The sequence below is a fragment of the Artemia sp. Qi Xiang Cuo genome, chromosome 1 (genome assembly GCF_049724085.1).
Source record: "Artemia sp. Qi Xiang Cuo chromosome 1, ASM4972408v1, whole genome shotgun sequence".
Taxonomy (NCBI): Eukaryota; Metazoa; Arthropoda; class Branchiopoda; order Anostraca; family Artemiidae; genus Artemia; species Artemia sp. Qi Xiang Cuo.
Window position 1 is genome coordinate 73,681,689 of NC_142794.1, and position 15,601 is coordinate 73,697,289.

General features: G+C 35.6%; 1 protein-coding gene across 1 annotated transcript in view; it reads right to left on the reverse strand.

Annotated features, from left to right (window-relative positions):
- Positions 1-2,487: 2,487 nt before the first annotated feature.
- LOC148956705 (CDK5RAP1-like protein) overlaps positions 2,488-15,601 on the reverse strand; it is a 76,830-nt gene continuing 63,716 nt past the window's right edge. Inside the window, exon 9 of the mRNA XM_089096115.1 lies at positions 2,488-2,691. Within this exon, the coding sequence (XP_088952241.1) occupies positions 2,521-2,691 (171 nt within the window). The 3' untranslated portion in view covers positions 2,488-2,520. The remainder of the gene's footprint in view (positions 2,692-15,601) is intronic.

A 15,601-nucleotide genomic window follows, 5' to 3' on the forward strand; every position in this document is an offset into this window, starting at 1 on the left:
ATTTACTGTGCAAGGTCTGACCTAATTTACCTCCTAATTTACCCTAATTTAAATCCTAATTTACCTCGAGCCCCCATTAATCCTAATTTACTATGCAAGGTCTAACCTTGCATAATAAGGCGAACATGGGGTTACCTACGGTTACCTAATTGCGTAAGCTGATCAGAACCGTTTACCCACAAAATGCAATAGGAGTTAGTGTGGGAGCATATTTTTCTTCTGGTAAGGTTTTGTCTTTACAGGTATTTTTTAGACTAATTTTCGACTCGGTCAAAAATTTCGGGGGGGGGGGTCAAACCGGGTAACCCCCCCCCCCCTGGATACGGCCTTGGAGGATTTTAATTTTAACAAGAGATAATATTTCCACCTTAGTGCTATATTAATAAAAAATAGTTTTTCTTACGGAAATAAAGAGTGAAGTTTGAGCCAGTAAACTTGCTCGTACAAACTGACTCGTGATATTTTCAAATATTTAAAGGATTCTAAAAACTAGCACTTTACTGAAAACACAAGACAGACCCCCAAAAACTGGTTGTTTTTTAGGAACAGAATTTTTCATAAGTAACCTGCAGAAAAAGACTAATTTATAAGGTTCTATACCAATTATAATATTGATAACTTTTAGTATCAGTAAAAAATTCTCTAAAAAACTCAATTATAGTTCTCTATAAAACTGAAAGAATTTCAGTTTCCAGTAAAGCGCTAACTTATAAATTCTAAATATATAGGAAAATATCACAAGCCAGTTTATTTGAGCTAATTTTGTAGATGTATCTCACGTAATCTGCGAAGCAATAATTTCCCTTCATCTTAAGTTATAACTTTACTTCCGTAAAGAAAACTTAAAAAAATACTACTTCTTGTTTCTGGTTTCTTTTAAACATACACAATATAACCATAAAAATTATTATTAACATTTTAAAGCCGATATCTACTTCAAACTAAAATGTATCTAAATACATTGCCTAGTCTCAACCACATAAGCAAATAAAAATATAAAAAAAAAAACTAACAATAAAACGTCCGATGGCTGGTGAATTATAATAATTAAAACCTGCTATTTGCTTTCTCTTTCAGTTTTTATGTTTTTGTTTTGTGGAGGTAATAGAATTGGTCCCGAACGACTCAGTAGCCACATGAGAAAAATTAACAAAACCATATTGAGAAAATATTTGAGCTGTGAGCCTAATAAGACGTGTTTCTGAAAGCATAAAAAAGGCTCAAATTATATTCCATATTCGTGAGCTATAGAGTTTTGCGCAAAGTGTGCCGCATAGTTCTACAACGCGTGGCACAGTTTCGCTACGCTTTGCATACGCCACCTGGTGTGTGATTTCTGAAAGTCGATACCCTTTGGAAAATCTAGCTCTAGCCTAACGTCGTTAGTCAAGTCTCAATGATTTTTCATCTAAAGTAATTAAATCCATCCTCACAGACTTCAAAATGAAGAAATACAAGTCATTCCAGGTCTTAACAGACATAGTATTTTACGCTTCGTTTCTTTATAGGTTTTTATTTTTGTCACGGGCAATTAATTTAAAGTAATTCATCCCATACAAAAATCTTAACTCATTCATAATTACAGAGAAAATGTCACGTTTCTGGCCTTCAAGTCAAAGCCACGAGCCATTGTTAACCAGAGGTATTAAGAAATTAAATGGTAGGATTCTTTAGTCAAGCTTTTTATTGTTGTTTTTTGTTTTTGTAATAGAAGCAAAAGAAGAAATAATACTAGAAAGAGCATAGAAAACATGGTTAAGTAGATATGTTTGGTCTATGTTTTTTAATGTCTCACAAAACTTACTATTTAGCTTGTTTCTGTTCATGAATGGATGTAGAGCGGATGAAGCCTCTCGTGTACAGGAGCTCTAAAGCCTTTGATGATACTTATCTCTAATGGTGGAGAAAAAGGTTTGGATACTTAGATTACTCCCTCCACCCTGAATATTCAGTCTTCTAAAAAAAGCATAGGTGCGCACAAAGGTCTGACCCATGGGGGTCTATCAAGTAATATTTTCTGGGAGGGGAGAAAGGATTAAAATTTGAGAAGTAGAACTTTTTCCGAGGGGAGCCCCTTCAGACCAATCTTGGGAGGGGGGATTAATTTCCCCATAAAATTCACATTTTCAAATTTGAGAAAATAGATCTACCGTCAGTGCTTTTAAGTTGGCCGTTCCTTTACCCCATAGTGTGCAGGTAGGCCCAGAATAACTTCTAGACATTTTACAAGTGCAATACACAGTTTTAGCTATGACTTTGAAGACGTGTGTGCATTCGTTAATAGGCAGTGAGTAAAAAAAATCGCTCAAATATTTTTTCTAAATTCTCTTCACCGATTACAGTGCATTATACTCGCTCAAGATTTCCATTCCTCGCTCAGGGTGGGAATAAACATGGGCTCTTCTCAAGGACCAATCATGCAAATCCATATAAAATCATTTTGCTTTGACAATCTGTTTGATGAGAACAGATAGATAACCGATCCTATCAAACTGTCAGCATATAAATGCATCAATTTGTCTATATCTTGTGAAAACTGATAAAAGCCACCTTGATAGCTACGTAGCTTCCTTGTTTTATGGGTGCAGTTTCATCATTATTGATGGCCACGGGTATTTCTTTTTGAGGGACTATCACTTTCACGTTTGACTCGGATCTACCAGCCATTTCATCAGCAGAACGCTTACTGACCTGAAATTCAATGACAAGAGTGGAATTAAAGAGTACTTAAACATTTAAATTATGACTGACATTAAGACCCTGTAACACATAAATTATCACATTGTGTCTGTAAATTGTGTTTCGACAGGAAAACAACAATTATGTTTCTTCGATTTTTGGTTTGTTGGCAGATTTTGTCGATGGCTTTCAATTAAACCTTCAAAATAAGAAAAGTATAGGATTAAAAAATAAAAGACAATATGAAAAAGTCATTAATCGCAAATAAATATAGTAATATGTCGAATCTATGTTCACGGTTGGTTTTCAGTGCCAAATGTGTAAATGAGCCCCAGTTGCATATAAATCAATTGTAAAGTTAAATAACTTTATATATTCTTCATTTTTAGTCTCCTTTTTTTATTTTGCAGGTTTTTAATCTTTTTATTTAGGATTTTATGCTTTTAAGTCTATATTAAAGAAAAACTATAATTTTTTTGTCACTATAGAGCGGACCGTGAGCGCCGTTTTGATATATCTGCCATGTTCTTGGCAATCATTGGCATTATGCCGTTTGTTTACGTTTAAAATCTTATGTTTTCCTTACTCTTCGAGATACTTAAAGTAGTTTGACCCCCAAAACCCACCAATGGCAACATTACTCCAGAGTAAAATCGGCACTGATGTGTTTTAGGGGTCAAACTTTCTCATACGCCGTGTTAGAGATTCAAAGAAGTGCCAAAAACAGGAAGAAGCCTAGGAACCGTCTAAGAGAGGTTTGTGCTCAACCTTAAAGAAATTTAACTGTTGACTGAAATTAGACTAGAAACAAATATTAAGTGTTGCAAATATGAATGCAAGAAAAGACAGGCTATTGTATTGCGACAATTGGAAGACTTCCAAAATTAGCCTATTGAGGCCAGTGACAAACGCGAGACGTTTTATGGGAAATTATAATAATAATAATATAAAAAAAAAATTGTGTTTATACAGAAAATGTAAGATATTACAGGGAAAATCGTAAAAATGTTTACAACTCGGTTGAAGAATTTTCAACTGAAAAAGAAAAGAACAAAAAACGACAAAATTTCCCTACAACAAATATTTGTTTAATATTATATGTTAAAAATCCAAAACCCTCCTTAGATAGAACTTGCCACAAACTGGAAGGGGCCTGCGATGATACACAAGTTGTGAGTAAAAAAAAAACTCGATAGTTTTACTTGTTACCTTGAAACTTAGAAGAAATCCTGTTTGCAAATTTGTCTGAAATGTTTAATCATCCGAAAAATGACATATAATTTATGAAACAGGCATGAAAGCAGAACCATACTTGTCATGAAATGAAAATTAATACTTCAAGGAAAGTATAATAACACTTTCACTCAATACAAATCATGCAACTTATTTTTCATGTATGTGACTGAAACGAAAAAAAGAGAAAAATAAAAATATAACATTGCACCCGAGATAGAAAAGGTTGCAGCTTTGATTACTGCTTTAAGCAATTTTGTGCAAAAATAAAGCTCAAAGAGCCTTTTAGGGCCACGAATCAACTGTTTCATCATGATTATTCTAATGTTCATTCTAATTCATTATTTTTTTAAGAATACTTTCAATTGTTCTAAGGTAGAGATTAGAATTAGCGGGTCTTAATTTTAAAGTTGAGATGCCAAGGTAGCACCAATCTACAAAAAGATCTTTAGATCTGAACTACGCTTTTACATTTTAGTAAAAGGTATGGTGGACAAACATGCTTGGCATCATAGACCCTTCATACTGACAAAGGGTAAGTAAGGAGCCTGTCAACAGAAAACAAAACTCGAAAAATTAAATGTTGTTTTAATAAAATGAATATTGTGTTTTGATTAGGAGACTTTAACGCCCAGGTAAGTACAGACTGCTGCAATTTTATAGGCATAACAATATAGTTATAACCAACCCAGAATTTGATCATAAAATAAGCAATAAGTTAACATAGTATTCACATGACAATAAGACAGTTAACCTTCTTGATTATGTTACCGTAAACCAAAGTCTGTCAGTATCAATAAATGATACTAGGGTATACAGAAAATTCCACTTTTCAACAGAATTTTCATCAGTAAATTCCACTTTTTTTTGCGTTTCCTATGTCCCTGGACTTAGAAACCAACAAATATTGAACTAAAAAATTTATTCCAACTATGAAATGAAATATAAGGAAGTCTCTGGCAGAAACCACTTTGACACATGTGCAGAAAAAACCTCACTTCTAGTAAAAAGAACTAAAGCAGTTCTTCGTGTAGTTCATGGACAATGGAACTTTGCAAACTGAACACTGTCATTTTATGCAATAGGGCTCAATCTCACCCCCAGGGCATAACTTAAAACCCTTGTCCTGAGGGTTGTGGAGGAATGACCTCCTCAAAAACATATTTGCTATCTAGAAATCAACTACCCTGAACAAAACGGCTATCTCAAAATTTTGATTGGATGTGTTTCGGGAAATTGTGGGCGTGGAAGAGGTGTTAGTTGTCTTCCAATCACTTTCGACTATTAAAAAGGGCAATAGCCACTCCAATTTCCTTTGTACAATATTGAGCATGTCTTCTTGAAATACCCTGAACAGGTAAAAGTTTTGATTGATTCAGTCTCTTTTCTTAAGGAACGTAAGGCTTGAATTTAGGGATAACTTCCGATTTTCTGGATGGCTAACCTCCCTTACCCTTGCACGAATAACTTCAAACCGAAACCAGCGACAACACAACATCTAAAGTCCTTCAACGTCATCTTGTTAGAATCTGGTATAGTGGAAAACTTGAACAAGACAAAGGCATTGACCATTGTAATGTTGATGAAGTACCACAGTAGGCGGTACCACCACTTTCTGCTTTTCCTGTCTATCGCATAGAGACTTGAACTTATCTTTATTCATGCAGTTCATAAACTTGTTGTACTCGACGACCATGTTTGGGTATGTAACTTGGGTAACAGATCCATCTTTGTCCTTCCTACTGATCTGTGTCACTTCTCCTCCTTTATAAATCGTCAAATTAAGTTGTATACATCGTTTATCCTTCCACCGTAAACAGTGGATTCCATCTGACCTCACAGCATAGTCTGAATCACCTTTTCTAAGCTCTTTTTCGGCTTTGAGTTTGGGTAGACCTGGGTTTGCACGAACTCTACCACAACAGTAGAGCTCGTTGTTCTTCATTTTTTCCATGAGGTTTACTAAAATGACAAAATTGTCAAAATAAATGTGATAATTTCTGCCTTCTAATCTCGTCGTAAAATCTATAACTACTCATTCTCCAAGTCCAAACTCGGTAGTGTCAGCTGGACTCGGGCTCAACATCTTTGACTTCAAATGTCTTACTCCACTTCTTCTCTATGACTCGAAGGGGAAGATAATCTTTGTCGTTACTTGATTCTGGCTTGTAGTTTGCTTCCGTTACTCCGTACACTTGATTAGCGGTTTTGTCGTCACTTGATGATAGCTCTCCAGCCAGTAAGTTTCTCAGTGATTCAGCATTTTAAACTAGAAGCTCTGGCAGCCAATCATCACCATCATCCTCTGATAACATGTCAAGTTCGGATTCTGGATCTGAAGGTGTGCCATCAAATAACTTGAAGATATCCTGTGTCCGCAAAGGACGGCCTGTCATAACGGTTTAGCTGAAAAAGAGCAAATTTAATTTGAGATTTCAGATGCTAGACCCAGTATTTTGAAAATTGCTTGGGTTTCATTTTTTTGTTGAGCTGGCGAAGTGGTCTCAAGCTCAAACCACTCCCAAAAAAAAACAACAAAAAAACAAGAAGCTACTTTTTAGTATATGTTGCAAGGTGGTCATCAGGGATGGCCAGCCTCTCATGTCCAATATCTTCTTATCGTGCTTGTATCTGAAACTGTGATGATACTAGCTCGTACTCTACTACACAAAGAACAAATTGGAAGGAAAACAATATTAAAGATATAACAATTACCAAGTATTTTGAGTTTTCTTACTTTTTCTTAAAAAACAGCACGTAGTCCCATCGAAATACTGAGCTATGCCTCACTAAGTGTCAATTAGGCTGCCCATAAAATTTCGCCCGTCATATAGCGTTGCTAGGCATATGCTAGACCAATGGTTTCTTATTTTAACCACCTATGGTTCATGGGAAAAAATATGAAAAGGTGATTTCACTGAGGAACCACTTCGTCGGAAAGGGCTAAAACTAAAGATTACCATCTAGTAGTGTCAAGGGTTAATTTAAAGCTAAAATTTTGGAAGGGTACCTCCCGGGAAGTTATGATGTTGGTAGACTCCAGGATGAAAATTTGAAAGAAACTGTACAGGAGCAGTTGAATACTAAACTGGAGAGTTTAAAATTTGGCAATGTAGAAAATGGATGGAATAATTTCAAAACAAATAATTTGTGAACTTGCTGAAATAATTTGTGAACTGTCTTAGGGAATAAAGTTGGGAACACAAGTAGGAATATTAGTGAAAAGGCTTTATGTTTAATAGAGAGGAGAAGGGGCTTATACAACAATCATCTGAATGACATATCATATGAAAATAAGATGAATAAAGAAAGTGAAGACAACACTAAAATATGAACTAAGGAGGTATGAAGTAGAGACCATGGATAAAATTGCCGAGGATATGGAAGATACAGCTAGACGGCATAATAGTAAAATATTATACTGGCATATTAATAAATTAAGAGGAAGTATTCTGTGGTAATTATAGAGGCATTAATCAGCTCCCTGTAGGTAGCAAATTACTGAATATGATAATACTTTTTAGATTGAGTGATACTGTAGACCAAGTTTTAAGAGAAGAGCAGTGCAGTTTTAGAAAAGGTACAGGTTATGTCGAACAAGCTGTCCCCATTAGATTAATAATTCATATCCTCCAGATCCATCAAAGATCTTTAGTCCTTAGTTTTATAGATCACGAGCAAGAATTTGATTCAGATGAACAAGAGTTGTAGCGAAAGTTTTGCCTTTATGTCGTGTATCAAGCAAATACATTAAAGTTGATTAATGCTATGTACGAGAATAACACTGCTGCGATTAAGATAGGAACTGAGGTTAGTAGCTGGTTTCGTATTAAATCGGGGGTTAAAAAGGATTGTATTCTATCCCTATTTATACGGATTACTTTGATGGACTTTGTCTTAAGGAGCACAGGAAAGGCAATATTCCTAGACTTAGATTATGCTGATGATTTAAGCATCCTAGATGAAAGTGTGAGCAAAATGAATGAACTTTTAGAGGTTTTGCGAGTTCAAGGTGCTAGAATAGGCTTTAAAATAAATGTTAGGAAGAATAAGCCACTAAGACTAGGAATAAATGAAGATAAAAAGGTGACATTTGGTAGCGAAAAGATTGATCATGTGGACAGCTTCACTTACCTTGATAGTATTATTGGTAAGGACGGTGGGAGCAGTGAAGACGTTAAAAGTAGAATATCCAAGGCTTAGGTTTTTTTTTCATAGTTCAAAAAAAGTTTGGAACAATATGAAGATATGTCTGGGAACCAAGAATAGAATATTGGAAGCTACAGTGAGTACAGTGGTCAAGTATGGCTCTGGGGCATGAGCACTCCAAAAAATGAAGGAAAATTTGCAAAAGTTTCCCAGAGAAATTGCTTACGGATCGTTTTGGATATCCGGCTCACTGACCTTATTTTAAACAGTAGGCTGTACGAAAAGTGTGGTTCAATCCCGCTTTCTAGGGCTATAATGAGCGATAGGTTGCATGGCTAGGGAACGTTCTGCAGAAAAGGATGACAAAGTGCCAAAGAATGTCCTTTTCGGCCAATGTCCCTTTTGATTGCAATCTATCATAGAAACGTCACAGTGATGTTGTTGCAACAAAGGTTGCCCATGATCTAGGTGCAAATCGACGCTTTAAGAATGATTTACTTCCAAGGGTATTATTGTTATTATACCACGGTTTGATTCATCCTTATCTTTCATATGGATGCTTGTTATGGTCAATCAATTTTTATACAAATTTCAAACTGGTTCAGATCCTTCAGAATTAAGCGATACATTTGAGGCTACGTAGAAAGTGTCACCAACACTTCAACAGATTACAAGTGCTTAATGCAGGACAGTTGCGAGACTACCAGTTAGGAATTTTTGTATACCAATGTTGGAATTATGTAAGTCCTGAAGGTTTTCGTGGCTATTTTAGTGACAATAGGTCACTACACAATTATGAGACTCGTCATGCTGATAATTTTGCTGTACCACATATAAATGAAACCAGGGCTGGTTTACCTACTAAATTTTCAGGACCCCATGTATGGAGCTCCATTCCAGAGAGCTTTCGGGTGGCTGAGCACCTCAGGTTATTTAAAAGTAATTTAAAAATTATTTAGTAGGAAAAGGTTCGTAGTTTTATTTATTTATTATTATTATTATTATTAATCTTATTATTATTATGGTAGGATGGCTGATGAGAGATTGGTTATAGTTTTTATTTTGGTTGTGTAATTTATTTATTTTTTATTTAATTTAATTTGTTAATTTGATTAATTATTTGTTTAAAACAAAATGTAAGTAGGTCACAAGTGCTTTTGTGTATCTTTTTTTTAGGTGGTTATTAGTCATTAGTTGTTATGTTTTGTTTGTAATCAAAATAATTGAATTGAAATTGAATTGAACCATCTAGGGCTAAATGGAAAGCAGTTCATCCGCCGTTGGCTTGGAAAGAAGCTATAAAAGAAAGATTTAAGGGAAACGAGAACTTCCTGCGAGAGCTTAAAGAGGGATGCTTTGAAAAGATTAGGATGGAGGAGAAGCGTGCGTAGCTGTGTTGGCCTCATGCGGCTTGGTGCTATGTTGAGTTGCTAGTAGTAGTAGTTGTAAAAATGAAAATTTTGTCGCAATATATACATTAAAAAATATTCTTTTTATGCTGATTTTAAATGTTTTAATTCATTAAGTTTAAAGTTACTCACCAGAGATATTGCATAAGAGCGGTTTCGATAAACGGGGAAAACACCCCGGAAAACTGTTACGATCTTGATGGAATTTAAAATATCGACTTCAACATATTTTTGAGCCTTAGAGCGAGTATTTGAATACCCCATCCACATTAAAGAATAATGAACAAGCTAGAGGTCCTTTGCCGAATCATCTATGGCTAAAACATTATGAAAATAGATAAAATGGAATCCGCTCCAAATTATAATGTAACTTGTCGGTTAGAGTACCTGGTTACCAAAGAAAATTTCACTCTGTTTCACTCTTATCCGCACAATTCGTTTTTCATACATGCTGTCAAAAGACAATCTTCATATGAGGCATCTAGTGGTAGCATTGCTGCTATAGTCGACGACCAGATCTCCCTTCGGCATTTCAAATCGCTGCTATGATAAGAGCAAACGGATCAATGGTCTTAGAAAGTTCACGGCCGAATTCTAGCAGCAAATTTGGATCTGTATGTATCAGACGTTACATACCACAAGACATGTTACTGCAACTTCGCATCTTGCAAAAAGCTCCCTTTGAAATATATAGCAAATCCGACCAACAGACTCGTCAGAAAGACAAGTAGGAGAGCATACATGAACCAAAAACACGCATTTGAAAAGGTGTCGCGGTTCTTTGAAGCGACGTATGGAGTATCGAAGACCACACTGCCTTTCCATGACGATAAATAACAGTTCGAATAGGTATAAGTCCTTTTACTAGACAAAAAAAAAACAATAAAAAAATATACTGGATATTTCGATCACATGTATAATGATCCTCATCAGCAGAATCGAAATATCCAGTATATTTTTTGATTGTTCTTTTTTTAAACTGTCTTATAAAATGATTGATCCCAATTCGAACTGTTATTTATTCTTTGAAGCGAATGATGACGAACAGTTCGTGATTTGGTCAACACGATCAGTGAGTTTCTTGGTGATTCAGAGGAGCCTTGGTATAGCTAAGATTACATGAAGAAGCTCCTCAAGGAGAGGTTTGACAATGGAGCAGGGATGAGAGACTGACGGTAATATTGGTGCAAAATTAATTCTACATTACAAAAAGTTTACTTACAACCAAGTGATAGCAACGGAAACCATAAGAAAATGAGCATTATTAGTGCGGCTGCTTAGATGTTGAAGTGCGACATAAAGTATATTACCCAAGACATGACAGAGTATGTTAAGACATATGACCAGAAAAATCCCGAAGAAAATTCAAACTACCTGCCACATTCTCTGAAGTTCTCCCTGAAGAACTTGTTCGTGGGTAAAGATACTAAAATAAAAGTACCTACAACTGGCCAAAACATCATGCAAGTCAGTCGACCTAGATCCATTAAAACCCCTCTTCAATTAGGACTCGCTGTGAAGGTTCATCATAAGCAAAGAAAAGGTAACCTAGTTGATACTCTCTGCGCTATGGGCTTCTGTTCATCCTACTCCAAGACTGGTTTATTTAAGCTGAATGCTTCAGTGTCTGCAAACATCGAAATACAGGGGTTAGAAGGCAAGTTTTTTATACATCACGTTGCTGCAAATGCGTATTACAACGTAAGAACGATCGATGGACACAACACGATCCACGGTGTGGAACTATCCTGCGATCAGAATTCAGCCGCAGATCCCTTGTTCAGTAAAAAAAAAAAGATTATTTCCTTGCCAACACAGATAACGAGCATGCAATCATCAGTATGCTGTCCGGCAACTTTAATTATTCAGAATGTAAAACTCACCAGTCTTTATCAAATGCCAAGCTGCTGATTGTGATGACTGCGGTCGAGTCGACAAAATGCCAACCCTCTTTCGCAATATGAGAAGATCCAAACTTACTAGTCCTTTAACTGTAACGCACGAAGCGAGATTGTAAAGCAATAAATAAAAGTTCAAATAGGGATAAAATCCTTTTAATAGACAGTGATGATAGAAATTCACAAAAATACCAGATATTTCGGTCACATATACAGTGACCGTCATCAGTAGTAAAACTGGTCGTATCTACGTCGTAAAGCAATATTTCTCCTTCTGAGTCAAAGCCAAAGAAAACTGGAAACCGTCGTTGGGAAATATATTGGCAGCCAAACTGAAACTCGGTGATACCCTTTCCAAACAAATTCCTTTCTACCATGCCCTTCTTGGGTGCAACCCGACTTTGCGAATTTATGGTACAGGAAAATTTACACCACTGAACCATGCAAAAAAGGAGAAAAACTTCCAGGATATTACCTCACTATTCCTGGATTCAGCTGCTACAAAACGCGACATTAGCAGAGCTGGAGAGAAGGCCATGCTTATCGTTTTTAAGGCTTAGAAAACGAAACAAGCCTCGACCAGGTCTGCTACAGAAAATTGTTCGAAAAAGCTGAAAGTCTTATTCTTCGAAAAAGCTAAAATCCGGAAGTATGTAGAGGCAAAAACACTCCGACCAAAAAGCGATGTTTGCAAGTATGATTTGCTTCGAGCATACTTCAAAGTACAAGCGTGAAAAGTGTAGAGTCTCGACTAGATTCTTTGGAATTTAGCTGGATAATAACTACCTGCGTATTAAGATAGATTACCGGCACCGCATCCCCTTTTCTCAGTGTTTCACTGAAATTGCACAGGCGAATGTTCGATGCTGCGACGTCCTTGCAAAAAGCACAGCTTAAAACATACCTGACCTTGTGGTAATTGCAAAGGAGTAAGTTGTTCAAACTGTTAAATAGTTGGTCCGGAAACTTTGAAGACGATGGTACAAGAAGAACAAATTTTTGTAATAGCTTTAAAGCTACCCAATGGAGCTTTGTGTTAATTTGACTTTTCCCTGCAATCGATCTGTGAGTTCCATTATATCTGAGTATATTTCTTATTTGGAAAGTAGTGTTTCGTCTCAAATAAGGGAAGTTCTTTGAAAAACGTATTTTTCTTTTGGTAGCCAAATATGCCTTTCAACTTCCCCCTTCCTTATTCTTACTCACTTTCACAAAATTAAAGGTTCCAGGCACACTAGACTTAACATGAAGCCAGTCTCGGCTGATACCACAGGCTCAAAACTGCAAATGTTTTGCCAAGGGGCAAGTTTAATATACGCCTACAAGCCCTACCTCTCCCTCAGCCTCACTCTTCTTCAGAGCTTTGAGCCCCAAACAAATCTCTTGATTGCAAATATATAGTTTCATGTTCATCAGCATAAAAAAGCATAGAAATGACAAATTTAATTGCTTTTGCTGGCAACTACTCAATCAACATGTTTTTTGCCACAACTTCAAATTCGTGAAATATTTAGAGTGGTAGACTTTTCGGATCCGGAATCAGCACATAGATTTTGGTCGGTTAGTGAAAGTATGATTTGTATAGCAGTTTGTTTGAGGCTGACCCCTTTTTTTTCAAAGGTTTCCAAGACCGGGCATTTAATTTATCAGCACTCACATAAACTGGGTTAACTATCGTAGTGATCCAGGTACTAGTAGTAGTAGTAGTATTTTAGCAGTAGTAGTAGTAGGAGGTTAGGTTGGGGTAGGTTTGGTATATATTATATATATATATATATATATATATATATATATATATATATATATATATATATATATATATATATATATATATATATATATATATATATATATATATATATATATATATATATATATATATATATATATATATATATATATATATAAACAGAGACAACATCAATCAGTAGCACACCAAAAGTAATAGTAAGTAATAGTAGTAATCCAAGCAATAGTAAGATCCGTTTTAAAATTGGGCACGAACAGAGTAGGTGCTTAACCTTCAATAGATCAAATCACAAGGATTACCATGTACATTCTAGAAGTGTTTTTAACTTCTCCAATAAAAATTTTCCATCTTTCAGTGCTGGAATTAACTTCTAACTTCTTGCTTTTGAAGGGTATGTCCATTTTACCGCACCAAATTTATCTGTAGCTCTTCAACTGATCCCAAATAACAAATATTACCTTAATCTCGGTGCAGTAAATCCGCGTTGTAAATGTGGCATATGTCTAACGATAGCTCAAAATCTATTTCTAGACTACCCCCACTCGATAATTGAACAAAGTTGGCGGTCTAGGAAGGATTTGACAAAGCATTGACCAAAAGATAAACTATAGTAAAGCAGTAATTTTTGTGGTGTCAACAAATTTCTTCAAGGATATACAGCTAAAAGGCTAATGTCTTTGAAGTGAAAAGCTAATGCAACAAAAGTCACTTGAATCAATTATTTCTTACATTTGTCTGAACGATTCCTTTTAAGATTTATAATTTTTTGACGCAAAAGATGCAATTAGGCTAATGTTAAAGCCACGGGAAACACAAAATACAAAACTTAACAATAGCTTCACTAAACGAAGTAGAAATGCCTACATCATGATTGCAGCTAGACCCCGGCGCCGCGCCGGCGGATCGACCGAACACCGCCGACGAGAGGCCCGGTCGACAGAGGCGCGCCGCCACCGCCAGAGACGGCGGCATTCGGTCGATTTTAAATTAGTTTTACGGCAATTCTTTACTGAGTCAACCGCAAATTCGATACTTTTCTTTCTCATGTGGTTAAGTATTTTGATTTTCCTGATTATAAATCAAGCAGGGCTTGAACTATCCCCGAATTTTTGGGTATTTGCCCAAAAACCTATGCGTCACCCCGAAAAAAATTTGGTTCCCCGAATCCCCGAAAAGCACGTAATCACGGTGCCACCCCTAGCGATGTATCACCAGTGACTTTCCCTGCCAAATATTACTTTGCATACCATAATTCTTCACTACTCTCTTGTTCATTAAGTTTCATCTTTTTTGTTACTTTGCATAAAAACAAGAGAGATACATTACGCAATTGCAAATATTGCTATATGATCAATTTCTAGTATGCTAACAAAAAACAGTGATGTATATATAAGATGAGTTTAAATCGTTTCAAACTGTGTTTCCCAATCAGTATTTCCTACATTGTTCGTAGTCGAGAATTTTATTTTCAAGTTGAATAGAATTATAGAACGAATTTACTACTATACAGCTTCAGCCTTCAGTTGGATTTTTAAATTGACAGCCGACAGATTGTTTCAACAGTTTAATTGTAAGTTAGCAGATTTTTTTTTTTTGCTGTTTTTAGATAAGGTTTTCTTTATGTTTAATACTCAATTGTTGAACGACTAAATGTTTAATAATAAATTGTTCGGAAGCTACCCCAAAAATTAGACTCATAAGTAAATTGTAAATTATTGCCTATACGGGGGGGGGATAAGGGGGTATAATTTTTAAGTGATAATACATTATTTTTTTTTATTGAAAGCAGGGATGCCAAAAGGATAATTATTTTTTTTTCATTTAAAGTGGAGACAGAAGAAAATGATATCAAATTCCCTGGGAAACCATTGAAATATTTTGATAGACCCATGGCCCCCCCATTAAGACTTGTTTATTGTCTTGGGTATTTTGCGATTTCTCATAGGCTACTGACCTAATTTGGCTTTTGTGTGTGCTCCCTTTTAATTAGATTCTTTGGATCTTATTGAATGCCACGGCGAATCTATGACTCAGTTTTACAATAAATTTAGTTATATCTGAATAATTTGGACATTTTTGTTGTTGTCTTTGTACCCCTTTACTCATACCCTCAATTTTTTTTTCAAGGAACACTAAGCTGTTTAACGTTATTTTGCGCGTTTGTTTGAACCATATAGTGACCTAGTTAATTATTAAGTAAATTATTTTTCTAATGGAAGCTGAGACGGTATCCTATCAAGGTGGTATCCAGAGGGGGGGGGGGTAGGGGGATATTAAATTTAAATGATAATATCTCGAATTTTTTTTTATTGAAAGCAGGGATCCCAAAAAGTTATTTTTTTTTTTATTTAAAGCAGAGTAGTAATTGGACTATCGTCGTATCTACTACGAAGATAAGCCAATAGACTTTTTGAAGAACTTGCAAAGACTCAGTCGGTAAATTTGATAACCATCAAATATGTTCAAAATAAGGGAATAGATTC